Source organism: Lonchura striata, chromosome 5 (assembly GCF_050655825.1).
Source record: "Lonchura striata isolate lonStrDom1 chromosome 5, ASM5065582v1, whole genome shotgun sequence".
Classification (NCBI taxonomy): domain Eukaryota; kingdom Metazoa; phylum Chordata; class Aves; order Passeriformes; family Estrildidae; genus Lonchura; species Lonchura striata.
In genome coordinates this window covers 28,276,783-28,303,715 of record NC_140707.1, presented here as the reverse complement: position 1 = coordinate 28,303,715, position 26,933 = coordinate 28,276,783, and the positions used below count along the sequence as shown (strand labels likewise).

At 40.9% G+C, this 26,933-nt stretch overlaps 1 protein-coding gene across 3 annotated transcripts in view; it reads left to right on the top strand.

Annotated features, from left to right (window-relative positions):
• LOC110484475 (mucin-5B) overlaps nucleotides 1-24,160 on the top strand; it is a 47,145-nt gene extending 22,985 nt beyond the window's left edge. Inside the window, exons 20-51 of one of the 3 annotated variants that reach the window (XM_085580176.1) lie at nucleotides 678-730; nucleotides 1,115-1,215; nucleotides 1,516-1,667; nucleotides 3,347-3,485; nucleotides 4,165-4,275; nucleotides 4,698-4,877; nucleotides 5,257-5,493; nucleotides 6,340-6,496; nucleotides 6,709-6,837; nucleotides 7,268-7,352; nucleotides 7,547-7,584; nucleotides 8,637-8,792; nucleotides 9,624-9,689; nucleotides 9,989-10,084; nucleotides 10,724-10,965; nucleotides 11,490-11,667; nucleotides 11,961-12,211; nucleotides 12,633-12,816; nucleotides 13,380-13,572; nucleotides 14,229-14,407; nucleotides 14,879-14,948; nucleotides 15,103-15,224; nucleotides 15,588-15,619; nucleotides 16,058-16,235; nucleotides 16,842-16,946; nucleotides 17,566-17,606; nucleotides 18,170-18,292; nucleotides 19,208-19,303; nucleotides 20,570-20,698; nucleotides 21,536-21,575; nucleotides 22,257-22,380; nucleotides 22,926-24,160. In XM_085580176.1, coding sequence (XP_085436302.1) covers nucleotides 678-730; nucleotides 1,115-1,215; nucleotides 1,516-1,667; nucleotides 3,347-3,485; nucleotides 4,165-4,275; nucleotides 4,698-4,877; nucleotides 5,257-5,493; nucleotides 6,340-6,496; nucleotides 6,709-6,837; nucleotides 7,268-7,352; nucleotides 7,547-7,584; nucleotides 8,637-8,792; nucleotides 9,624-9,689; nucleotides 9,989-10,084; nucleotides 10,724-10,965; nucleotides 11,490-11,667; nucleotides 11,961-12,211; nucleotides 12,633-12,816; nucleotides 13,380-13,572; nucleotides 14,229-14,407; nucleotides 14,879-14,948; nucleotides 15,103-15,224; nucleotides 15,588-15,619; nucleotides 16,058-16,235; nucleotides 16,842-16,946; nucleotides 17,566-17,606; nucleotides 18,170-18,292; nucleotides 19,208-19,303; nucleotides 20,570-20,698; nucleotides 21,536-21,575; nucleotides 22,257-22,380; nucleotides 22,926-23,100 — 4,162 coding nt within the window. In that variant the 3' untranslated portion in view covers nucleotides 23,101-24,160. The remainder of the gene's footprint in view (nucleotides 1-677; nucleotides 731-1,114; nucleotides 1,216-1,515; nucleotides 1,668-3,346; nucleotides 3,486-4,164; nucleotides 4,276-4,697; nucleotides 4,878-5,256; nucleotides 5,494-6,339; nucleotides 6,497-6,708; nucleotides 6,838-7,267; nucleotides 7,353-7,546; nucleotides 7,585-8,636; nucleotides 8,793-9,623; nucleotides 9,690-9,988; nucleotides 10,085-10,723; nucleotides 10,966-11,489; nucleotides 11,668-11,960; nucleotides 12,212-12,632; nucleotides 12,817-13,379; nucleotides 13,573-14,228; nucleotides 14,408-14,878; nucleotides 14,949-15,102; nucleotides 15,225-15,587; nucleotides 15,620-16,057; nucleotides 16,236-16,841; nucleotides 16,947-17,565; nucleotides 17,607-18,169; nucleotides 18,293-19,207; nucleotides 19,304-20,569; nucleotides 20,699-21,535; nucleotides 21,576-22,256; nucleotides 22,381-22,925) is intronic. The other 2 variants (XM_085580177.1, XM_021555146.3) reach the window with 2 other exon arrangements.
• The last annotated feature ends 2,773 nt before the right edge of the window (nucleotides 24,161-26,933 follow it).

Sequence of the window (26,933 nt, the reverse complement as noted above, 5' to 3'; positions counted from 1 at the left end):
AAGGCTTTGAAATGAAAAATCAAAGTGAAAACCACCACACCATCCTGCAGACTATTTAAATAATAAAAATGGTTCATGAAAAAAAACACCCAATTTTCAGTTTTTAAACTGATTTTTTTAGAAAAGAGAGAGAAACTTGGAAGGGGGGGGGGGGACAATAATAAAAATAGTGTAATTAATTTGCGTCTGCATTGAAAAACAATTGTCATTATTCTCATTTTCAACTATGTTAGGTCACCAATGGAAACAACTACCAGGGGAAGGCTTCTTTATTATCTTTAGATGTTTACATGTTCTCTCTCTAGCTGTCTTCCAGCTGAGGATTCTAGACTATTTTGTAATCACATATTCATTTAGTAATTTAAGAGATCTCTTATTTAAGAAAGTATTAGTCTTATCTCATGGAGTGGAAAATGGTTGCTTAGGAAAAACTTGATTTAAGGAAAACACACAATAAACCAGTGGCAGATGAAGGAACAGTGTTTTAAGAGCTGGGTCTTTTAATCTTCCTTCTGGGGATGATAATGCATGTCTGTGAAACTGATAGCTGTAACAAATATTCATTTTGATAGGAATTTGTTATTCATGTGACAAGTGAAGCTTTGCAGTGCCTTTCTCCCTGGTGAGGTAGAAAAGAGCAAAGAGCTGATGTGTTTTGTTTTATGGAATCTCTTTAGCAAATGCATTCAAGGAAGATTAGACTGCATTGGAGAAACTGTCTTGGTGAAAGGTGAGATTTTGCTAAATAATGGCTTTATGGTGTCAGACAGTATTTATAATGTTTTTCTGTGTTATCTCTCACTTTCTGTAACACTTTAGTATTCTGCACATTTTTCCATTCTCCCTGAAATGTGTTAGTTATTGATAACATTTGTCTTTGTAAAATGTCACCAGACTTACTAGACTCTTTAGATGATGAGAATATTTCCCAAAGCCTAGAAGTTATCTTTCTTCTTCTCCCTTCACTGTTATTGGGCAGAAGCAAAACTATTAGAAACTTTAAATGATAGACACCTGCTGCCCTCGGAAATCCTCTGGCTGGTTTTGCAATTGCTGATGGCATCCTTATTGCTGTCTCTAAATTACCTTCCTGAAATGTTTTCTCCTACTGCAGATTGCCCAGCTCCTATGTATTACTTCAACTGCAGCTCTGCAGGTCCCAGAGCAACTGGATCAGAGTGTCAGAAAAGCTGCAAGACGCAGGACATGCACTGTGTAAGGAGTCACCTCCCAGCAGGGGCACAGCACAGCATGGCTGTGCACGTAGGATTGTTCTTATCAAGCAGTGATGGGAACACTCCATGCTGGGCACACACCAATTTCTCCACTGCTAACACAGCAGCTGTAGCTAACAATGTACCTGTGATGTTTGTAGCATGATTTCCACTAGCTTGCAATTAAGGAGTTTTTTTAAAAATCAAAGATTTTGGCATCCAGAGCTAGCACACCGCTGCTGGTTCCCTATTCTTTCTGTGCACTAACAAGTTGTCTTCTCCTATATCTTCTAACATGCAGTATGTCACAGAATGTGTTTCTGGCTGCATGTGTCCCGATGGACTGGTATTGGATGGCAGTGGAGGATGTATTCCCAAAGATCAATGCCCATGTGTTCATGGAGGACACTTCTATAAACCCGGGGAAACCATCAAAGTGGACTGCAACACATGGTAAATTATCCCAGGGAGTCTTGTTTTACAGCAAAGTTTGTTAGGACTGTCAGTCCATAGTGCACCCAAGGGACAGGGTGTGCTTTGAAGCCTTCCTCTTCACGAGAGCCACTGGGCTGCTAGTAAAAATAAAAGGGGAAGCATTTCTCTGCATCATGCTGCATGAGCCTGCACTTAGGGAGAACAAGCACCAATATCTTCTGTTAAACAATTTCCATCCTCTTCTGTTTCCCCACCAGCTTCAAAACATCAGCCTTATCCTGGCTGGTGTGTGGTTGCTCATTCAATAAGGGGGAAATGAGTCTGTGTGTGTTGGGCACAGCTGAACCCTAAAAAATGATTGAATTTAGTCAAAGAGGAATTGCAATGGTCCTCCTTTGAGACTTGCAATGCTTCCAGATGCATAGTTCTCAAGATAAATTAATACTCAAGTTGCTCGAATTTGATGCCATAAATTTTGCTGTTATTACTGATCACTGTGGGTAAAATGCCCTTATCCATTATTTAGCAAGGATGAGATTATATAGTTCTGACAAATTGATGCAGAGAAAATAAGAGCCAGAAACACTTTGGTCTAATCACCATTGGTACAGGCAGTCAAGTTTAACCCATAAAGTCAAAACCTGAAATGCTGTTGTTGCTATCACAGTCATTAAGAAATTTTAGTGCAGTGAGGGCTTAGTTTTCTTATGAGAAGAGGACACACATGGGAAAGAAAATGCAGTCTCTGTGTCATGGCTATAACAACTGAATTTTCTGTCTACAGTCCTCCTGAACTAGAGGTGAGGTTTGTCAATGTGTGGTGGGTGGATATTAGGTGGCCACCTAGCTGCTCTATCACTACCCTCCTCAGCAGGACAGGGTTGGGGAGAAAATAAGATAGTCATGGGTCAAAATAAAGCAAAAGCAAAGGCTGTGTGTGGAAGAAAAGGCAAACAAAATATTTATCCCCTAGTTCTCACCAGCAGGCGATGATGTCCAGCCCACTTTCAAAGGACTAGGGCTTCAGAAAACAAACATCATAGCATACACCACTCTGTTCCCACTCCGATCTCCCATTCTCTTTGCTTTTATTGCTGAGCAGACATCACATGATTTGGAATATCCATTTGGCCAGCTCGGGACATCTGACCTTATCCATGCCCCAGCCTACTGGGAAGGGGGAGAATGCTGAGGAGATAGCATTGATGCTGTGGGAGAGCTGCTCAGCAGTAGCCAATAAACTGAGGTGTTACCAACACCTTTATAGCTGCCAATGCAAAGCACAGCTCTGTGAGGGCTGCTGTGGGAAAAAAAATTCTCTCCACTTCAGCCAGACCCAAGGAAAGACAGAGATAATATTTGTTCACACCAGTGTAACAGAAATGCAACATGATCCCTCACAAGTTAAAATTCAGAAATGGTAGAAATATTCAGTTCTTCACCTTGAATTTGTCTCCTAAACCCCCACTGTCTGCTACCAGGACTCAATTATTTAAAATATATTTGAAGGAAATTAATTATTGTTATATGAATTAATGTTTCAGAGTAGTAAACAGGAACTTTCTGACTGAAATTATCTTAGAGCAGTTGAGAGGGCACTGCAAACAACAAACTTTTTAATTTTTCTGCCCCTGTTTGGGGTTAAGGAAAGCCCATGTTTCATGAAAATGTTGTTATTCTTGCATTTTGCCTCCCAGCACCTGCAACAAAAGGCAGTGGAACTGCACGGACAATCCCTGCAAGGGAACCTGCACTGTGTATGGAAATGGGCATTACATGAGCTTTGATGGGGAGAAGTTTGATTTCCTGGGAGACTGTGACTATATCCTAGCGCAGGTATCAATTTATTTTCAATTTCCCATGCATATGCTTTTCACAGCCCACAGTGTAGGCTTCAGTCTGGGTAATTAAAAGGTATTCCCATACAAAATAGCCAAACTGATGAGCAGAGCCTACTCCCCTCCTCTTGCACCCAGAACTGATAGAGTGAGATTTTCCAAAAACAAAGCAAATTGACTCTCACAAGTGACACAAGAGGGCACTGTGTGATCCCAAATGATTAACTCCTTGGTTGGACTGCTCTTTCCTGAAGGCATTCCAGCATTTTCAAGGAAAAGAAATAGGTGTGACGTTATTTTTGTTGTGATGGAAGCACGAAGAGGTTAATGTGTGAGCCTCATATATAATAATTGCATGTAATGAGACAGCACTCAGTGAGACATTTTGTCATCCCCATATTACAGTTGGTTTTGCTAATTTTACGAAAATATATTTTTACCTTTATGGACTCTTTCTATGACAAGTTCATTCCTCCCCTTAGTTTTTATTTTTGAAAATCCTGCTCAAATATGCATCTGCCACCAGGTCATCTTCCAGCAGATACTTCCAAAATTCTATAGTTTTAGTGAATAAAGAAGTCAGATCAGTATGCCGTTCATTTAGAGCTCCTGAAAATGCTTATGATTGGTCTAGTTGCCTGACAAGATCTAATAGAATGTTATCTGTTTTTTCTAAGGATTTTTGCCCTAATAACATGGATGCTGGCACCTTCCGGATTGTGATTCAGAACAACGCCTGTGGGAAGTCACGCTCCATCTGCTCCCTAAAGATCACATTGATTTTTGAGGTTTGTCTAAAACGAGTTATAACCAAGGAGCTGCAGTCATGATTTTGTAGTAATTACTGTATCATTCTCTAATATTCCATCTCAGTTGCTGCTAAAGAGTACCTATGGAAGTCAAACAGCCAGCAAGCTAAGGCAGGGCAGTTGGGAAAGACTTAGGTATTTGCTATTAACAGCGATTGAACACTTCTGTGTAGGAGGGGAAAGCTGCAAGGAATCAACTCTATGAAAGTGCATTTGTGTGTGTGTTTGCATTTGTGACAGTAGGCTCTGTGCATCGGTGACTGTGGCTCACCTATCTACTAAGACAGAGTGTGAAGATGACAGAAAAATAAGACAAAGAATGAGAGGCAGAGTGAGTGTCAGCTGTTGCACTAAGTTTTCTATTTGCTTTCCTTCCATGCAATATATCTGTTCCTTTGTAGAACAGTGAAATAAGACTCTTGGAAGGAAGAATTCAGGAGATAGCCACTGATCCAGGAGCTGAGAAAAATTACAAAGTGGACCTCAGAGGAGGTTATATTGTAATTGAAACAAATCAAGGGATGAACTTCATGTGGGACCAAAAGACTACTGTTGTTGTTCACGTGGCACCATCTTTCCAGGTAAGTAGGGGGTGGACTGGGAGTTATGATTTCAAAGTCAGAGTTGCATCCAGAACTAGAGCCCCAGTTTTTCCAGGGCTTGGAAAATGTTTGGTTTAGTAGACAAGAAGAAACAGTGAGCAGGCCGTATCTTGTGTTTTATTGCACTGTTCGGCCAGTATAAAACACTCCAGAATATTTGAGTCTAGAAGTATTGGTAACACATTAGGACTGTTTTGGTCACTTGAAGTCTAACTTTTTCTAAGCCGTTTTTTTGCTTTCTGTTTAGAAACTTGCACCTTTACTTCCGCCTTTACAGGTTCTATAGTTTATTTCTGTCAAAGAGTGGGCTGCACTCAAAATAACCAAAGCATTAACTGTGCCTACACACTTTACACAGGGAAAAGTCTGTGGTCTTTGTGGTGACTTTGATGGCCGCACAAGGAATGACTTCACAACCAGAGGGCAGTCCATGGAGATGAGCATCCAGGAGTTTGGAAACAGCTGGAAAATAACAAGCACCTGCTCAAATATAAACCTGACAGACCTGTGTGTGGATCAGCCGTTCAAGTCTGCCCTGGGACAGAAGCACTGCAGCATCATTAAGAGCAGCATCTTTGAAGACTGTCACAGCAAGGTAATCCTATTCTCTGATCCTCAATAGTTTCACAGTAGATAATTGTTGCTGTTTTGCAGCACATTTGCAGCATATTTTTAGTATTGATGCTACTACACATTAGTACTTGGCTATCTCTCTCAAAACCTCATTTCACAGCTATGCACAGTATGGAGGAAGAAGCAGTGCCTATTTTGAACAACTGAAGATAAAGAGGATAATAGCTGGCCACCAGAATTAGAAAGTTAGGTATCTGTAAAATGTAGACATAAGTTAGCCTAGAACTGTTTGTATGGTGATCCTTGGGAAGTTCATTCAAGTTATCTAAAGAGACTAATTATTTGGTTTGAGTCACAAATTGAATTAATTTAAACAGAAACAAGTCTACTCTTCTTAATTAGAATGTCTATACAAAGCTTCAGTCCACTTTAATAAATAATTTTAAAAACAAACTTGGCCTAATTTCCTTTGTTAGTTTATGTTGGCAATGGTTAAAAAACAAGAGACAGGAAGTTTAGTAGAAATAGGATTTCCTTTCACACTCAATCACAGTCTCTCAGTTGAAGAGTGTACACACTGTGTAGTTGTGCTAAGACAAAACATTTCATTCCTGCAGAAATCACACTGGGAAGGCATTTTAAGTGTAAGTGGCAGCATTACACATATAAGAATAGGAAAATTTAGAGTCCAATTCTACCAGGCAGGTGAAAATAGAAAACTACCTGTTGTAAAAATATCATAACTCCTTCATGACAATCACAGTCTGTCACAAACCATGTACATGACAGAAATTCAGAGCCTTTTCTTTCATTAAAACACAGTGCAGCAGACACAGCTGTGGTGACAGCTCTGTTGATGCTTTGACAGGTGAACCCAATTCCATATTATGAATCTTGTGTGTCTGACTTCTGTGGCTGTGACAGTGTGGGAGACTGTGAGTGCTTTTGCACCTCAGTTGCTGCTTACTCGAGGAGCTGCAGCAGAGCTGGTGTCTGCATCAACTGGAGAGCCCCTGCCATTTGCCGTAAGTACCGCAGGGAAATGCACACAGAAAGCAGTGCCCCTTGTGCTCAAGCACCTGGGATACAGAAGAGCAGATCACCTCCATTGCTATGCATGTGTGACTGAACAAGCTCTTTTTATCATGTTTATCGTATTAAAATCTTAAAAAAGATTTTTAAAAATTGTCCCTGCCCAGTGTCTGGGACCTAAATGTTTTCTATTCTTCTGTTCTAGCTGTGTTCTGTGATTATTACAATCCACCTGACAAACATGAGTGGTTCTATAAACCTTGTGGAGCCCCTTGTCTAAGGACCTGCAGGAACCCACAAGGGAAATGTGGGAACTTGCTGTACAGTTTAGAAGGTAATTTTTCCTTGACTTTAATGCAGTTTATGGGAGTTGTAGCTACTAGTCTGGTTTTAAATGTCTGAAGCGTCAAGGTGACTGAAAGATTATCCCATCTGTCCCAGAAGCTCATTGACCATGCCTTGCTAATTCCCTGTGTGATGGTGCCATTAATAGCATCATTTGCCTGCTGCCTTTAAATATATGAAGTGATAAAACACCATTGAATATAAATTTTTATAGAATAATTGTCTGTTGACAAATGTAGTAAATGAAAACTTTGGGAACAGAGGTAAAAAGAGGGCTTGAAAAAATAATTTGTAGTAAAAAGAACATTCATACTGGAATCACATTCATTTGGGGATCAAATATATATTTGATAGCGGTATTTATGTGCTTTCCTGTGTCTGTGTAACTCAGACTAAGAATGCTTTGTTTAATTTTCCAGGCTGTTACCCAGAGTGTAGTCCTGACAAACCATATTTTGATGAGGAGAGCAGAGAGTGTGTCTCCCTCCTCAACTGCACTTCATGGTAGGTCAGTTGATGGTGAGAAAGGTAGAATAGGACTGGAAAGGACAAACTAGGAGATGTTTTGTTAATGTTTATAGGCAGTGGCAATTACCATTAAATCCAGGAGTGGTTTTTTTGTAAAAGTAGGCACAGTTGCAGACACTGTTATTCCATATACAAATTCATTTCAATTCTTTTTTACTCTTTCTCTTCAGTGATCCTGAAGAGAAACTATGTGCTGAAGACTCCAAAGGTAACTTTTCACCATCCCTCACCATGCATTGAGTGATGGCAGGAGCAGGACTGCAACAACCCAACATCACATGTTACTGCAAATGTACTGGTAATAGGAGGCCTGACAGGTAGTTTAATATGTGGGTGCAAAGCAGCACAGATATACTTTGATAAGCAAAATGCAGCCTTTGACCTCAAGAACTGTGTAAAGGATAATCATGAGGAGGAAGGAGACAGGTGTGATATGTAGGATTCATCTTACGCAGGTTAATACCACTTTTCCACCTTCTTGGTAGTCAGTGAAGACAGACAGATTTTAGTCTGTAGCAGGCCATTCATGGTACCTCTTTTAATAAGTACTTTTAGAACAGGGCAAATCTTGTAGAAGTGCTGTTTCCTGACAATTCATTCAATAAAATAAACTAAGATACCTAGCTTATAGATACAGGTTTGGATGCCTAAAGGACGCATTTGGTTAAGGTACAGCATCAGTTCATTCCCATATCTGGGAGAAAGAACATCCCAAAACCTGGGGTGACATATTTGCAGTTTAGCTGATTTTGTTGCAGTAATGGATACATTTCCTTTGGTTCCTACATGTACAGTATCCAAAATCTGGAGAGCTTCTCATATATTTTAATGAAATTGTGTACCACTGCATGCTCCTCATTTGTGGATGGAAATGGCTGTGCAACACCTCCTGAGACAGTGTTTTGTCACTCAGAAAGGCAATAATCCCAGTCACATTCCCTACCCAGAGAGCCTTCTCCTGTACTCCATGCTGAGTTAGACCAGTACCAGTTCTCACACTTTTACCAACCAGTAATTTCTCCATACAAACTGACTCCAAAAAACACCAGCAACCAGAAAAATCCAATGCACTTTATATAAATAAGATAGACTCACAGTGCAGCTTCTCAAATAGAAACTAAGAAATTTTCTTAGTCAGATAATTCATGTTTGATGTTGTGATCTTCAGAAGGGTAAATGCAGAGTGTGGTTTGCTTTTCACTTGTATTTATATTGCAAGTGTTCTCTGTTGCCATGGTATTTTCTCTTTTGGTGCCTCAGTTTGCCTGTGCTGCTACAATGGGAAGACCTACACCTTAAATGAAACTGTGTACAGCCACGTGTATGGGACCAAGTGTAGTGAAGCTGTCTGTGGCCCTAATGGACAGATCATTAAAACCCTTACCCACTGCGGAACTCCATCTACACCAGCACAAGGTACTAGATTGATAAGACGCTTGGTGGTGATTTTGTGGAAGATTTATTCATCCTGGAAAAAGATTCCTACAGCATGTCTAGGATAACAACAGAATTTAAGACTGTTGAAGTTTCAAAACTGAGGGATCAGAGCTTGTGGGTCTTGTGGTGAGGACCAAAGTGCAATCTTACAGAATTCTTGCTGACCTTACTGCCAGTGAGGTTAAGAGAGAATAGAAAGATTCAGCATTTTTTCATACAACCTTTACAATAAGCTTCAGCATATCACAGTTGACACTCTGGTGTTGTTAGTCTCAATATTTCATACTTCTAAATATTTCATTTTTCCTTCTTATCACCCATAACACAACAGAAGAAAAATTCTGTTTTTTATTGTACTGTTTTCTGCATTGGAAAAAGTGAGTCTTATACGGGTCACTGGAATATGAAAATAAAGCTTCCTGGCAGTTAACTCCTGTTCAAAAGACATTTCTGAAATATCAGAAAATTTCTTTATCTCTTTTTCCTAAAAGATATAAAGAAAAGTGGGGAAATTGCCACATGATTTTTGCAAATAAGTGGTTTATATATATATAAATATTTTTATTTTTTTTTATCCTGGTAGCAAATTATACAAGGGCAGCAAGGAAAATGAAATGTTAGCTTCTCTATTCATGTGAGTGTAAGAGCTAAATACTTGATGGTGAACCCATGTGTTTGGCATTTACTGAAAATGTTAAAAACTTGAATAAGTACAGTGGAGTAATACCTAGTAAAGGCAGGATTATTGAAAGCAGACTGTAGGTGGCATAGTAAAATGTCTACATGATCTGTCTCTATTTAAACCAACAGTTTATTTGAAAGAAAGCATTAAAAATCCAAATGGAGTGCCACTGGAAATCACCTCTCCAAAGTCAGGTGAAGTACTGCAGGGCTAGAAACATTAAATTGAAATGAATAAATGACAGAAGAGGTGTTTATTGTATTCTGTATAGGAAAAATAACTAGATGTGGGAGGGTGTGTGTAGTATTACAGGACCATACTGTGTAATAGAGGGAGTGCTTATATATACAGAGGATGGTTTCGTTGTGGACATGTACAGAATGTAGTGGGGGTAAGATAGACTCACAGTGTAGTTGTAGAGAATGTAAGAGATGTCATAGGGATTGAAAGTACAGTAGTAGAAGATTTAAACACTAATTTATTTGATTTCCAGCAGAAGCACATATGCAACATGTAACATCTGCACCTCCTTCATCAGAGGTAGCCACTCCCTGCATCTGCAATGACAATGGACAATCGATACAAATGGGTGAGAAATCATGCCATTTTTTTTCTGCACCATTGACATGAAAAGATGTACTGATAAATAAAAGTGCTTTGACAAGTGCTTATTCTGCCTGTTGCAATTAGACATTACCAGAAGTTGTTATATCTTTGAATTGTAGCTAACTCCTTCACAACTACAACTCTCCCATATCCAATAACTTTGTTCTGGTTTGAATACCCCTGGTGTAAGAAAACTCATAGCACTTGCTGTTGTCAGCAGAGCCCTGAATCCCAAACTGCTGCACATGAGCTTGTCACTGACAATAGTATTCCAAAAGCAGGAGAGGAAAGTCTCTTCTTCATCTGTTAGTAGCTCCTGCTTCACTTACCTCCTGGTGTTTGTGAAGAGCAGATGCACTTGGTGATGTACTCAGTATTGGCTCTTCTTGTACTCATTTGCAACTCTTTCCAATGTACCTAAGAGCAGAATATCAGATTAGGCCTTGTGGCCCTCCCCCAGTCTTTGCCATTTGGATGAATTGCTGTCCAGTTCAGCCACTGAATCCCAGGAAAGACAGTCCCCTGAGCGTGGTTGTTGGGTAGAGATAGTTAAATGCAAGGCTGAGAATGCAGCTGCTCTGTGATCAGGCCTCAGGCTAACACTTGGGTTTTGCCCTTGCAGGAGAAAATGTTTCTCTGCCAGTGAATGTATCAGGTCGTTGTGCTTACTCTGTCTGCAATAAATCGTGTCAAATTGAATTAATTTGGGCAGAGTGTAAAACTGGTCATACTGATACCCTCAAGGTCTGTGATCCATATTCTGAAACCTGTCCACCAACACCTGCTCCTGGTGTAACAAACCAAGTTCCTGCACCCACAAGGACTTCTGCGAGCGACTGTCTTGCACTCACTCCTCCCAGAAAGGTGAGAGACCCTGAAGAAGACGTGTTTCATCATTCCACCATTCAGGCATTGCCTGCAGCCGAGGTTTGGTGTTCTCCTCTGATGCTGGTATCCAGCACTACAGCTGACTGTAGGTGTGGCTTAAGGACATCATTTAGAAGTATGCCAGAAATCCCTCACTGAAAGAATAAGTTCTTCTGTTCACCTGAAACACCTAAATGATTGTATGTGAGCAGAGCTACATAAGCTGAACAAAGACTGGGAAGCCACATCTGACAGTGTCCTACCATCAGAAATGATGAGGACCCTAATATATATATATATATATATATATATATATATATACACACACCAAAAAAGATATCAAAGCTCTCTGTATTTCTATATGGTTCATATTGCCTGGTTTCCAGAGCCAGAGTAGACACCAAATTTTGCCATGCTAGACAATTAACTGAATGGAATACAGTTGCTGTGTGTGATTTTAAAGATTTTGTGACATTACTTTGTTATTTGCCTCTCCTCTTTTTTTGTCAATTAATCCATAGTTTAATGAAACATGGAATTTTGGAAACTGCCATACTGCCACTTGCCTGGGAGAAGGAAACAATATTAAATTGTCTGTCATGACTTGCCCACCTCAGCAACAGAAACTCTGTGTCAATGGTTTCCCGTTCACAAAACACTCCGATGAAACTGGTTGCTGTGAAGTCTCTGAATGTCAGTGTAAGTGGCAGGAGAATTCTTGAAATTTATGTTATGTTCAGCTGGGCCTCAAAAAAAAAAAGTCTATCTGGTCAACATCTATATTATGTTCCTATCAATTCAGCAGGATACAATGGAACAGAAATCCCTTCTGAAATCTTGGCTGTTAAAAGCAAATATCCTTGCTAGAATAGTTTTTCTTTATCAAACTGGGTATTTTGCCTCTGACTGGAAACTAGCAAAATGGTTTAAACCAGCTTGTACTTACAGGTGCCTCAGAAGCCAAACTTGAAACCTGTCATTCTGTCTTCTAGGTATTTGCAGTGGATGGGGAAATGAGCATTATGTGACTTTTGATGGAGCATATTACCATTTTAAAGAAAACTGCACCTATGTCCTTGTGAAGTCAATTCATCCTGACTCTCACAACTTCTGGATTAACGTAGACAACTACTACTGTGCTGCCACTGGTGGAGCAACTTGTTCAATGTCCCTCATAATTTTTTACTCCAACTCTATTGTTATTCTGACACAAGCAATGGAACATGGAAAAGAAACAAACTTGGTAAAGTATTGTATTTAAATGAATTCTCAAAATTATTTTGCTGTAGTTATGTTACTCTACTGCCAAATGTCCTGTCATGACAAAGGATTAAGCTTGTAAAATATGGAATGTAAGAAATGCAATTGCTTTGCTTCTTCTCTCCCTTTTTTGCTTTGTATCAATAAAATCTGTATATTCTAAAATCTGGGAAATGATCACATAACTGAAAATTGTAGGCTTTATCCTGATATGACTATTCAAATATAAATTGCAACATATTTAAAAGGAATATTAGACAACTGCTTAAATGACTGCCTTTGACAGACATCATTTGGTGCACCTAGGGTCTGAATTTGTGTTGCTCTGCTTTCCAGTTGCACCAATCATGCACCTCACTCAATGAAGGAGTGTCCATAAAAACATTTTGTCTCTTTTCTTTTAGATTTTGTTTGATAATAAGAAAGTTGTTCCAGACATTTTTAAGAATGGTATCAGGATAACCAGTTCTGGCCTTTATGCCATAATTGAAATACCTGAATTAGAGGTTTACATCTCCTATAGTCGGCTTGCATTTTACATAAAGCTCCCCTTCAGCAAGTTTTATAACAATACCATGGGACTCTGTGGTGAGTGTCCTCATCAGCTGACAAAAATTATTGCTCTGAATTTTCCTCCTTCTATCTCTCATTCCCTTGCAAAATCTCTAAATGCTTGCAACTTCACTATTTTTCACAAATGTTAATACATTTATTTAATGGAAAGACAGTGTCAGGAAATGTAGTTTTAAGTAATATCTTTCATTCTGTTCAAATATAGTTTTAAATCATACCTTTTATTCTTTCCACATCCTCAGTCTGTTGGGGGGTGGATAGAATTTTTCTAGGCCCTTCCTTTTCATCATATCTACTTCATAAAGGAATGTAGGAAATGTGGAGAGTCCTGTACCATCTCAATTACTCTGGCCACCAGAAGAAATGTATGAACCAACACATCAATTCTGGTTTCCATGAGCAGCTGGCAAGCTGTTTCTTCGAGCCTTCGCTTCCTAGAAGCAGTTTGTGTGAATTTTTCCAGGACCCTACACATTGCTCTTTTCGCATAAGGAGGAGAACTTCCCCCCATATTTTCTCTAAAAGCAGCTTCATCAGCATCAACTGTCCTTGAACAGTCATTTTTATATTGCTACCAGGTACCTGCACCAACCAAAAATCTGATGATGCTATGAAGAGGAATGGTGAGGTTGTCAATTCCTTCAAAGAGATGGCATTAGATTGGAAAGCCCCATATCCTACCAACAGATACTGTAGCCCTGGTGTCTCACTACCATCGAAGATTGAGTATCATCAACACTGTGTGCCTTCTAATCTGTGTAAAATCATCTGGTAAGACAACTCCCAAAAGTATCAGAAAAATAAATACACAGGGTAATTTCGTTCTTCACTAAATGGAATGGGCGAACTGATTCTAGGATATGAAGGAAATACAAAGTCTTGCATACCTTGTGAAACTGAGCAGTGAACTGATGTTTCTGTTCTGGAGCTTGTCAGATACTTTTCAGCAGCATCAGCAAAATCAGTCCTCTCTTAAGAGTGCTGCTTGGTACTCCTTCTGCCTGTCAGTTCTGGAGAGACCAAGTGGGAACTAGGTATAATTCGGTATCTGAAAGCTCTGAATGATATGAAACACAGTCAGAATAGAATAAGTAAATATATGTGTCTGTTTTTAAAGTAATTTTGTAGTTTAAAGCAGGACTTTCAAACATGCTAGCATAAAAATGTCAGCATATAAACTTACAGCAATGAGCTGTGCAGGAGCCTTTGCAGATAGCAGTCCAAAAAAAATTATTGTTTCCTTTCAAAGCATTGTAAAGAATGGCAGGTAAAGCTCATTCTTTATTAAGCTGTGGGGGTGTATTACCTACGAGAACAATTTGTAGTTGTACCTTGAGGCTTTGCCTGGGGCAGGGGGGGGATGCTTTGGCCGTGGGTTGAATTCTTCCTTGGAAGCAGCCCAAGGTTTTTCTCCTTGCTTTGTGAAGGACCCTGACGGAGTGCCACGGCGTGGTGCCGCCCCAGCCCTACTACGAGGCGTGTGTGGCCAGCGGGTGCTCGGAGGAGCCCCGCAGCAGCGAGTGCCAGAGCATGCAGACCTACGCGGCGCTCTGCGGGCTGCACGGGGTGTGCGCGGACTGGCGGAGCCTGGCGGGCGGCCGCTGCGGTGAGCCTGGGAGCGGGCAGCGAGCTCGGCGCGGAACGCACCCCCTGCGGCGGGGCAGGGCTGGTCTGCTCGGTCTCCCCTGCTGCTCCGGACCTGAGAGAAAGCAGGAACAAACCCAAGGGGTTGTTCCAGCCCAGACCTGCTGCAAAACAAGGGGGAACCAGGCCCGCGGCGTGTCCTGCGCAGCTCGGCCGAGGAGCGCTGTGCGCTCCCCGCGGCTTGGGCGCCGCCCGGCGCCGCTTCTCGCTGTGTGCTTTGTCCGGCTCGGGCCTCCCCCGAACCGGGGCGAGCTGCCGGTCCTGTCGCTTGTGCCCTGCTGGCCCCATGGCCCCGCTTGCTGAGCTGGCAGGGCCCCCGGTCGGGCTGTGCGAGGTTGCTGCGGAAGCTGGGCGCTTTGTCCCTTCGTGTCCCTGCAGCGGAGGGTGCACCTGGGTCTGGGCTTTTTAACTTGTGTGTTGCCATGCTCCACAGAGGCCAGCTGTCCTCGGGATCAGGTGTACAAGCCATGCGGGGAAGCAAAAAGAAACACTTGCTTCAGCAGGTGGGTCATTTCCTGTAAGGCGTTGTTCAAACCCATAATGTGAAGATTACCGGGGAAATTTGAAGTTCACATTCCCTTGGGATTTAGGTATCTTGATTGCCCTGGGCTACGTTTTTGCCTCTTGTTCATTCTCATTTATGTTCTGATTGTGCAGAGGAGTCGTTATGGATACCCTTCCTTCCCAAAATAGCACATCAGTGTTTGTTGAAGGATGCTACTGTCCTGATGGAAAAATTCTGCTGAATGATCATGATGGCATTTGTGTGTCTGTCTGTGGTAAGAAATGGTATAAATGGTGCTGTGGGAAGAGGGGGTAAGAGCCTGGCTAGAAGTGCATATTAAGGGGGTTATTTTGGGTACAGAGGAAAGGGGGAACACCTTGTTACTGACCCTTTCTGGTGAAGCTGGAAGCATTCCAGATGGAGAGTTTCTGCCTGCTCTTATATGCAAAAGAAGCAACTTTCGAAAGAACAAAGAATAGCATGTTTAAGATGTGACTGTGACTTTGCACTCTGAATTTCTCTTTCCCTTAGTGGATGTTTCTCAGATTTCAATACCTTCCTTCTGTTCCTGTTTTTCTGCTTCTGTTGTTTTCCCCGATGGAGTTACTTTAAAAGTAACATCTAATTCATTTTATAGGTTGCACTGCACAAGATGGGTCAGTGAAACAGGTAAGAGAAAGGAAAATACTGTCTTTATAATTTATCTGTGTTCTGTGGCCTTCTGCAAAAATGGCTACATAAGTTGTTTCTTTTAATTCTAAGCTTAAATGAGCTGCAATGACACTGTGGAGAAAATCAGAAGATTTTATTAACTCCAGAACTTGTTTAATCACTTGAGGTACAGAAACAGAAAGAGCAGTTTGTGGGAATCAGTTTCCTAGTAGAACTATCAGGTTTTCCTGCTGGAAGCACACACACCTGCAAAGAAAGGTGGCAAATAATGGCATTTTTCTTACTCTTCCCTTCTTCTCCCTCTGGGATTTGAATTGCAATTTTCCTACACAATAAATTAGGTCAACTCACTCCTACACTGGCTTGCAGCAGGATTCATTGATACAATGCTTCCAGGTTTTGCTCTCTGAATTGTGATCCCTCTTGTTTTTAAAGCCTAGAGACACTTGGGAACATGACTGCCAATACTGTACTTGTGATGAAGCGACCTTGAACATCTCTTGCTTCCCCCGCCCTTGTGCTAAATCTCCACCTATCAACTGCACAAAAGAAGGCTTTGTAAGCAAAATAAAACCACGTCTGGAAGACCCCTGCTGCACAGAGACAGTCTGTGGTGAGTAGATCCTTCACTTGCCATAAGATGACAACATTTGCCTTCATCAGTAATCCTAAAGTGAGATGTGGTGCTCCGCCGGTAGCAGATTCAAATAAGCACACTGGAATGGTAATTTCTTCCATCTACATGCCAGAAGCCTTGCTAGCAATAAAAAAAACTCCTCTGGTCCAGCTTGTACTCTAAATTAGTGCCATGACCTGACAGATATTTACACTGGAAAATCTCCTGTGGATCATTGGGACCAGCAGGTGCCCTACAGGATCCTTTGACTCTTGTCCTTCTGAGATGAGAGGGTGATCCTTCCATGGAAATTCACCCAGTAAGAGAGGTTGTGTTCATCTTCCAGGCTTCCCTAAGGCTTCCTGTGAAGGCTCCTGACCTATGTTTGCCCTCAGCTTTGCATTTGCACCCTCCCAGTCCCAAATGCCCGCCACAGCACAGGAGTAGCCTGCTCCTAAACCTGGCCATTCCCACTATTTATACCAAGACACAGGACAGAGAATCCTGGCAATGGTAATAGGATGGTTTTTTTCAAGCTCTGTCTGCAAGTAACACTGCTGGATGGGATGCTTTGGCTTACTTTGTCTCTGCTGTCTATTGCAGAATGTGATATAAAAACCTGCATTATCAACAAAACAGTATGTGACTTAGGTTTCCAGCCAGTGGTTGCTATGTCTGAGGATGGTTGTTGCCCTGTCTTCTCCTGTAGTAAGTATCTTGTTTCCTTAAGATGTTTTACTTATTCTTTGAAGTGTTTGATTTTTCTAAATGAGTTAACTTGCAGAAGCCTCTTCCCTTCCCTCTCAGCCTTTACAATTGGGTTATTTTTTTCTTTCTTCTTCTTTTTTTTTTTTGAGTTAGCATAACTGGTTCAGGTTCTCTGTATTCAGTATTCAGGGAGTGTAAGCTATTGACCACGTACTGAATGATTAAACTGAACCCATCCAGAAGCTCTGCTGCCAAATTATATTTCCAGATTCACACACATAAGCCTGTTAGCTTTGTTACCAGCACAGTGGTTAGCAATAAAGAAAAGGTCAAGTAATTTCAAGTATGGGTAAAAAACCCATAAGGCAAATAGATTTTACCTTATGGAAAATACCAGGGTATAGAATTATCCCCACTTGATGCATAACATCTAAGCAGATGCTACATGTGGGCTTCTGAATACCAAATAGCACCATGTACTGGTTGCTTTTTCCCCCCTCTTGTATGAGCTATTAAGTTCAGCTCTACTCTTTGACTTCTCTAAATCACTCACAATTCAGATATGAGTACAGAAACTGCATAATTCCTACCACAACCTTTTCATTTTTTCTCCTTACAGTACCAAAAGGTGTGTGTGTTTCTGAAGGAGTTGAATTTAAGGTAGGTCTTCTTCCAGACGCTTCTTCCTACGAGTTAATGTTGCCCGAGTCAGAATTATTTGAAGTCCTTGTTTTCAACATTCATACAAAAAGCAAGATTGGAATGGCTCGTAATTCTTCCCTGCCATTAGTTTCCCTCCCAACACCAAGCAATCTGTGATTCTGGGATAGGTTACTCAATAGGTAATGCTAGATACCGATAACTTGCTTACTAAAAGAGATCTTGCCTATGCTTCAGAGTCAACGGGTCAGAATTTTGATTGAACACAAATTTTAAATCTCACTGAATGTTGTAAGATTATTGCTTGGTGAAACTGACCAAAAATAGATGCTTGGAATTTATGAGAACTCATTTAACATCATTAATGTACTTGGGAGTGTCAACCTTGTGTTCATTTTGTGATACCAGTGGTGAAGTTTTAGAGATCTGGATGTGTATTAATTTCAAAAAATTCTTCCAAAAACAAACCTCGTAAGCATTACTTTTTTGATAGGCCAGAGGAATGTTTATACCAGAACCCTCTGAATTCTTGTCATGGTTTCCTTTCTCCCCTATATTTCCAGCCAGGAGCAATGGTGCCTAAAAGCTCTTGTGAGAACTGTGTGTGCATGGATGAGCAGGATCCCATGACACAGACCAATCGTATCCAGTGCCTTCCTGTGCAATGCCAAACCACCTGTCAGCAGGTCAGCACCTCCTTGGCCTCAGTGGCTGTTGGGTTGAAACAGGGACAGTGTAACTGCTTTATCTGTGCAACACAGCAGGGTAGACTCTTGTATTAATTGTTTTGTAAAGTCCTTGTTAGGGTGTTGGTTATTTTTGCTCCAGCAAATTTAAGAGGTCACCTTTGGAAAGGCGCCCCGAGGGGAAATGATTGCAAACCTGTTCACCTGACAAAATGTTTGTGCCATTCTGTTCATATTGTCCATTGTCAGCTCATGAATGAAGATTGTGAGGAAACTGCACAGTGGTTTGTATGTTTCCAGACATTTTCATTTGTGGATGGGGAATACTCAGTTACTTCTCAGTACTTGAGAGAATTAGCACTCAAGTTGTTCAATCTGTTACTGAATATAAGTAGTGTGGTTGCTTTTCCATTCATGCCCAGATAAGGACAGATGCATCACCAATGTTAAAAATAGACAAAACCTTTCATTACACTTCTTCCTGAAGCCACCCACAGCCAGCAGAAGACCAATGCATACCTAAAACACAGGGGAGAAAATCTTCATGTGACTGACAGCAATAGTTCTTATAGATAATGATATCAGACCAAGCAGTGGTGGCATATTGTGCAAGTAATCATGTGCTAAATTAATTTATTTGACCTCTTTTGTGTGTTAGTCTGAAGAGAAGAATAGTCAATGACAGGGTCTTCATGGCAACTGAAGTACCCAGAAGTCATTATTCAGTAAGGCAGAAATGTTACCAGCTTTGATTGTCAGGCTTAATGTGGTTCCAACAGATTTCAAAAGACAACAAAATTGAAACCAGAAGGCTGGCTCATTTCACTCTGCCATCTTCAATGTAGCTTTGATCCAAAGATGTTTCAGCAACAAGACACAGATTAACATGGATAAATGGAAACTTTATTCCCCCAGGGTTTTCGCTATGTGGAAGAGAAGGGCCAGTGCTGCAGCCAGTGCCAGCAAGTGGCATGTGTGGCAAATTTTCCATTTGGCAATGTCACCATTGAGGTAAGCGCTCTCTTGCTCTGCACACAAGGCTGAACTATCAAAAACACCTCAGCATTTTTTAGCCAGTTTCATACATTTCAAGGCTGGGAGGACCTCAAGGAGATGTAAAAATGTCTATGTTTCCAAAGTGAATGTAGATGTTCATACAGCTGTTCCCTGCTGTGTGCATTTCATAGGCACTACCATGTGGACATTCTCTGGCAGGAATGGAAATCATGTTACCTCCACTTCTCATGACATGAGATAGCAAGAAAGAATTTGGAAGGGATGGTGACATGGTGTAATACTGCTCTTGCAAAGATACATGTGCTGGCTTCACATCAAACACACAAGTTTCATTATCTTGCCCTGAAGATACAGGGATACAGTGTGAGCAAGCTGATTTAGCTGTGCTGCCACTGGTTCTGAATTTGCTGAGGCAGAAATCAAGTGACAGAGCTGCTGTATTGTTGTGTGACTTGGTAACATACTCAGCTAATACATCATTTCTTGTGAATGTGGCATTGTGTAGGCATGTGCTGAGCCTCTAAAGGATGGGCTTGATGATCCCACCCTCAATGATACTATGATTCCATTATTCTAGCATTTTTTTTGTTTTATTACAGCCTGCTACTCCTGTGTATGGTTCATGATGCTGTTACAACCAGTGGCTTGTCTTACATGCAATTGCTTCTCTGAAAACTCTTGTGTTCTGCATATTTTCTATTTCAGCCTTTTATTCTTTGATAATTCATTTTACAAGCTAGATTTTTCTAATCCAATATATGGTTTTTATCTCTGCATGAGGAGGCTTTGCAGTTATCCATTAATCTCTATTGCACAGACATTTTTTTATCTTTCATGCCTTTTCACTTTTTTCCATCCATTAAAAAAGAAAGCTGTTGAAATGCTAAGAAAGATTTTTCTTTCGTGTATATTTTAGCCCACAAACATTAGCACACCTACCTTCTGGCATTTCTGCTAATACCTTTATGCTCATTCTGGCATTCTTTCATTCTTTCCCCCTGGCAGGCCACAGAAGTGATTTTGCATAGACTGGTAGTGGGCGAGCTTGGTGCATAATTTGTAGATGTGAGTTGCAGACATCTCAGCCCTTTCAGAGTGATATGAGCAACCCAGTCTCTGCCAGTTCATTGACTTTATTACTGCTTCAGTTTTCTAATTTTATTGCCATATTCCATTGGCTTGGGTTGTTGTGTTTGTTTATTTGTCTTTGTTTTTGATTTTTGTTTTTTAAATTTAGGGTTTTTTTTCTGTTTTTATCAGGTTGGAAAGAGTTATAAAGATCCATATGACAACTGTACTCAGTACACATGCACTGAATCAGCAGGCCAGTTTTCCTTGACTAGCATAATAAAGGTCTGCCTACCATTTGAAGAAGCAAACTGTGTGCCAGTAAGTATTTTACAGCCATAAAAAGACTACTGTAATGAGCCCTGATCCTGGCCTGGGAGTTATATTTGCTCTTTTGAATGAGTATTTCTTGGTCTTTCCTTGTTTGAAGGAAATGTGCTTTTCCAGTCCTGTGTCCCATGGGAAAAAAACAAAACTATTTGCAAACAAGCCCACACCATTTACATGGTTATGGGATAAGCATTGGAACTTGAAAGAGAAGGGTATTGGAGCAATAACAAGGAAGGAATTTTCACCACTTGAGAAACATCAGTGTCATAAAATGCAATTGTACAAGTGGTAACACACCATAGATCCTTGGGGGACTGATGAACAAAGTGTCTTCTGATATGTGGTGTACCATTAAGTAAGGAGGTGGAATGTGAATGAGCAAAGGATAATATTCATACTTGGGCTTTCAGCTGTTGGTGGTTTCCAGTAACTTTCAGTAGCATTTTGGGACTTCACAGCAGATCAAAGCAGGGCCTGGGACAGCCATGGGCTCTGCCCAGACCAGGCTGTTTAGTTCCAGGGCAGCTGTCAATCTCTGGGGCTGGGGTTTTTATGCTGGGTTCAATAGGACCTAAATAAGATCAGGCATGTATTACAGGGCATCTTACCTGGCTTGTGAGAGGATATATAGTTCTAAGAAAATTCTCTCCTTCCTTGCTGGATGACTTGTTTTGGTATGGGTTTTTAAGCAGCTTTATATATAATTGGTACACAAATAGATCTGATGAGGATTTTGTGTGGATTAGAGATGAGGGACTGCCATCATTGCTACACTCTGCTTAGTGCTACATGCATCTGAACTGACTGTTCTGGTTACTTTCAATACAGGGAACAGTTGAGGTGTCTTCAGATGGCTGTTGTAAGACATGTAAGTGCATTAAGTCACTGCTTCTCTATTCCAATACTTTTTGGTCCTTCCCTGCTTGTAGCCCTACTTCTGCATGCACTGAGAACCTGCACATTCCACAGACTGAAAGACAGTTTTACAGCAGCAGAACTGTTCTGTACCTCACAGCCGAGACTAAAAATCTGCCTCATTCTTCCAATGGGAACACTACAATTTTTTATCTCCTTTTCTGTGTTTTTAAATAATTGAAATACTGTTAGCTTGAACTATACTCCTGATAAGAAAACTTGTAGAAAATATTCTTGGTCTTCTTGCATCTGAATAGAAATATGTATCTGCATAGAAATAGTTTTATGTTTTCTTTCTGTAGCATCCACTCAGAAATCCCAGGTTGTTACAGAGCCACAAATGTAATTTATAGCAATTTTAGAAAAACCTAAACCTTTAATGTCTCCTTTAGGTCTTGATTCAACAGCATCTTTACATGCTAAAGCTAGTCCACAAATGGAAAAATACATTGACCAGTGGGGAATAATTTTGCTGAATTAATGCCTCTTTGCACTCTCATTTGTGGTTTTGGTTCTGCATTTGAACTGTGAGAAGTTTCACTAGGATGGATTGTCCTTGGTTTACTAGCAGATACCTTTCAAAACATTTGTTCCCCAATCTGAAGAAGCCTAACAGAAGTATTCTTTTGCCCAGGTATTGACTTACCACACAAATGCAAACGCAATGTGAAGGAGCAGTATATCGTCCATGGCAACTGCAAGTCAGCTGCTCCTGTCCCAGTGCCCTTTTGTGAAGGGATGTGCAGTACCTACTCTGTGTAAGTAGGAAGCCTTTCTTTGTCCTTCTCTGTGGCCTGTCTTCCTGGGTTCTTGTCACCAGTGGACTGCAGCTTTTTGTCCCCTTCCTGCTGTTCTAAAGGACCCAGTTGGGAAACTGGGCATGCAGAAGAGCAGTCAATAGCAATGGCTTCACTGTGTTAGAGTGCCTTATCTTAGTCAGGAAAATAGATCCCCTGGGACAGACATCAGCAAAATTGCTGCTCTTAAACACGTCCTTGTATGGTTTTTGAACAGCTCTAGGAGGCTTTCTTGCCTTTTGTTCTCTGCATGAACTGCTCCTTTGTGTTTTGCTAGAATGGGCCTAATCCAAAATCCACTGAAGTTACTGGGATTTTCCCCACTGGTGTCAAAGGATCTGGCCCTGCATAGCCAATAGAATCCTGAGGAAAGGGTGTTATGAATAAGCAGGAAAATAGATGGGAAATTTTGCTTCTTAGTAGTACGTGCATTTGGAGCAGCAAGTACAGAAGAGTTTGTGATGACAACAGGCAGCAGACTGATATGAAAAATCTCATTTCTATAGGTATTCTTTGGAGGCCAGTGAAATGGAACACAAATGCACTTGCTGCCATGAAAAAAGAAGTCACGAAGTGAAGGTGGAACTGGTTTGCTCAGACCATAAAACAGTCCAGTTCACATATGTGTATGTAGATGAATGTGGATGTGTGGAAACAAAATGCCCAAACAGGATAACATAAGTATAAACTAAAGGAAACCTTTCATCTCCCTTTTAATCCTTCCCTAGCCAGTGAGTAGTTTAGAAAACAGCTGTGAGTAACCTTCAAATGACTATAGTGGCGCTTTTTCTTTCTGGTATTATATGCAGTTATGGAAATTAGCTAAGATTTTACTCTAAATGTTTGTAGAATAAACTGCATTTCAAAGAGGACTTGTTCTCCTGTTTCAGTGATGCTGCTAACAGGGCAAAGTGGCTGATGTCTTTAATCTCACACTGATGTATAAACCAAGGTTATTATAAGACACTCTAGAGACAACTGATGCCTTTCAAATGTCCTGCCTGAAGAAAGTGCACATTTTTAAACCATAACCACATGTATTTAATTTCCCTTAGAAGTGAAACAACAATCACTTCCACAGCTGCAGTTCAGGCAGAGGCAGGACTTGGCTCAGGGCCACATTTATCTTCTCCCCAGTGGTCTCAAATCTACTTTGGCTGTGACTCAGTCACTGGAGGAAGTCAAGGTGGCTTTTTTCCTTCTTCACAGTGAGCACTATATCAGGAGTGTAAAAACATGGATTTTACATATACACTACAAAATGAATATATTTGCACCTTTACTGGGAGTCTGTATCTCACTGGGGGTTTTTATTATTTGCCAACATCAAGCTCTGATCTTTGTGTTAGTTCAGTCTCACTACTGGTTACATGACTATGATTTGTGTTACAAATAATTGATTCCCAGCTAGCATGCCCAGTGGTACTGGTGATTGTATTTCAGGTGGACAGGGATCAAGATGATCCAACAATACCTTGAGAGTACACAAGGAAGGCAGACGATTCTGTTATTTGAGCAATTTGTCTTTTGTGACCTGAAAGAGAACTGAAGACAGTGACTTAGTGTCCTGCAGCCTGCTGTGGAGGCATTTTGAGAATTGTTTTGCAGGGAATGCTTTTGAACTGACCAAGTAGATATGATATTCATTATACTTAAACTTTCCATTTTTGAAGTTTTGTAGCTCTTGAGCCCCAAGGAATCTTTAATTTGCTTATTTTTCATAATAAATTCTTTCAGCAGATGTCAGGTTTCTTTGATGTGTATTGTTTCATCATGGTGTTACTGATCTTACAATTGTGGGGATCCTTGACATTGCTTGATTATAAGTTAAAGGAACCTCCAAATAATTCACTTAACTCTGTGCAATGCAGGTCCCTTGGAAGGCACAATTGCTTGACTGAGGCTTATGTACGAATTTCACATTAGTCCAGAACATTGTTTTTATTGATACAAATCAAGCACGCAAATGCTTTTGCAATGCAAAGAAGAGCACAAAAAAAAAAAAAAAAAAAAAAATCCCTTTCTTTCCTCCTTGCATTTCCCTGAGGGGGAAGAGGTCATTCTTGAGTGCTTTTGTCATCAGAATAGTAAGTAGATTCTGTAAGTAGTCATATACACACTCATGCAAATCAAGCAGCCAACCAACCCTGTAAATCAATAATTGTCAGCAAGATTACTTAGCAGGAACAGGATCAGAAACCTTTCACATCTCTGCATTATCTTCAGGTGGGAGAAAGGAATAAACCACAATCTAATCATACCAGCTGTCTTTAGATTTCTGTTCTCCTGTATGTTTCAGTGATGATGAGATTTTACACAGAAGCTGAGAATTACATTGATTTAAAGGCATGCTTTCTTGCTCATTTGTGGCATGCATTTTGCTTTTCAGGCAAGTGAAATGCTTGAACCAAAGGCATATTTCCATCTCCAGGATGCTTTTGATCATGTGAAATCTCACATGCTCCTTTTTCATTCCCAGTTACACCTGGCACTCCATTTACTCACTCAATCCAGTATCTAACTAGCCTATGTGATACTACTTCGAGGCCTGATGGCCAGGTTTTAAAGAGAATTCTGTTTCTCTGTTTGGAGGTGCAGTCTTACTTAGGTGCCAGCAAGGTAAAGCCTTTTTAATGAGAATTTCAGCTTCTTCAGCTAAAAGACAGTCAGTAAAAAAAGACAGTCAGTAAATATTACAGAATCACAGTATATGCTGAGTCAGAAGGGACCCACAAGGATCATCAAATCCAACTCCTGGCCCTGCACAGGCCATCCCCTGGAGTCACACCATGGGCCTGAGAGCATTGTCCAAGTGCTTCTTGAACTCTGTCAGGCTTGTGCTGTGACCACTTCCCTGGGGATCCTGTTTCAGTGCTCAGCCACCCTGTGGGTGAAGAACCTTTTGCTAATATCCAACCTAAACCTCCCCTGACACAACTTCAGATCATTCCCTTGGGTTCTGTCAGTGGTCAGAGAGGAATTCAGTGCCCACCCTTCCTCTTCCCCTCATGAGGAGGTTGTAATGCAATGAGGTCTCCACTCAGTGTCCCCTTTTCCAAGCTGAACAGACCAAGTGACCTCAGCCCCTCCTCATACAGCTTCCCCTCAAGGCCCTTACCATCTTTGTTGATCTCCTTTGGACCCTCTCTAATAGTTTAATATCTTATATTGTGGTGTCTGAAACTACACACAATATTCAAGTCAATGGGTCAAACATCTCCCTACCCACAAAACCAAAAATCAGTCTGGAGGCTGTTTGATCAAGATGCTGACAAGGTGGCCCTTCTTGGTTAGAGCCTGTGCCTCTGCCATGCAGCAGCTTGTACAGAGCAAGCTGGACTGCAGCAGAAATCTGTGTCTGAGCCACAAGCTCCCCACCAGAACAGGCAAAGTTAAACACAAGTGACTTTGCCTGAAAGAGCTTGATTTGACCATGATCCTGCTGCTGTTGCTGTGTGGCTGCTTCTCATGTGTGCAGGGTTGAGCCTTCATCTGTAGCCCAAGGCCATCTCTTCTGGTTACTGACTGGTCTCTGCAAGTCAAACATTTTCCTGGTGGAACTCAAGAAAAATCAGTGGCATGACTCCAAGTACTGTTTCTTCCTTTTGCATGAATTCTTTGCACCAGCATAAACTTTGATGGGGTAACCCCAGGAGAACCAGTGCTCAGCTGAGCCAGCTGGGCCAGGGCTCAGCTGGTTTCAGCCTGTAGCCATTCTTTCCTTATCATGCAAGGATGGTACTCCCAACTCACTGAACAGTTCTTAGTCAACACACCAGGAAGTACTGTCACATATTGCTAAAATAAATATTTGTCAGAGATACTGCCTCATGTCAGGTGAACAATTCCTAAGACACTTTATAATTTTACTGGTGTGCTCTGAGTCTGGATTGCTGTTATAAGATGAACTCTGACTTGCCTATTGGTTTGGGGCTTGGAAAGGTCAGTTCAGAACACTACTTTAATATAGTTTAGCTGATTTTTTTTTTTTTTTTTTTTTTTTTTTGCTTTTGTTACCAGTTATTGGCATTTGCAAGGAGAAGAAAATTGAGGTTGTACTCTGAATTTTTATTTGGGGAGAGGCACTATTCTTTGACCTAGTTCTCCTCTGAGTGATCCCCTGGCTGTGGAATCCAACCTTGTAGTGTTATCTATGGTGTGCTTTATCGATATCAATCTATTCTGATATCTAGAATCTCGAGCTGAGAACAAAGACTGTGAACTGTAAATGCCCTCTGATACAGAAGGGATTGTTTAAAAGAATGCTGCACCTACTTTGTTTCAGTGTACCAGCTTAACAATTGGAAAGTTGCAAGATAAACATGAAAAAAATTGTCTATCACTCAGGAAAATTATCTGATTAGTAATGAACCAGAAAAGAAAAGAATCTGGCAAATTCGATGGATCATCGTTTAGGTAAGGGGGAGAATAAGGATTGAGTGGTCTGAGAGCTGTGTTTGATGCTTCTTCAGATTCATGTATTCAAAGATATGTTCTTGGCCTTGTTTATATTT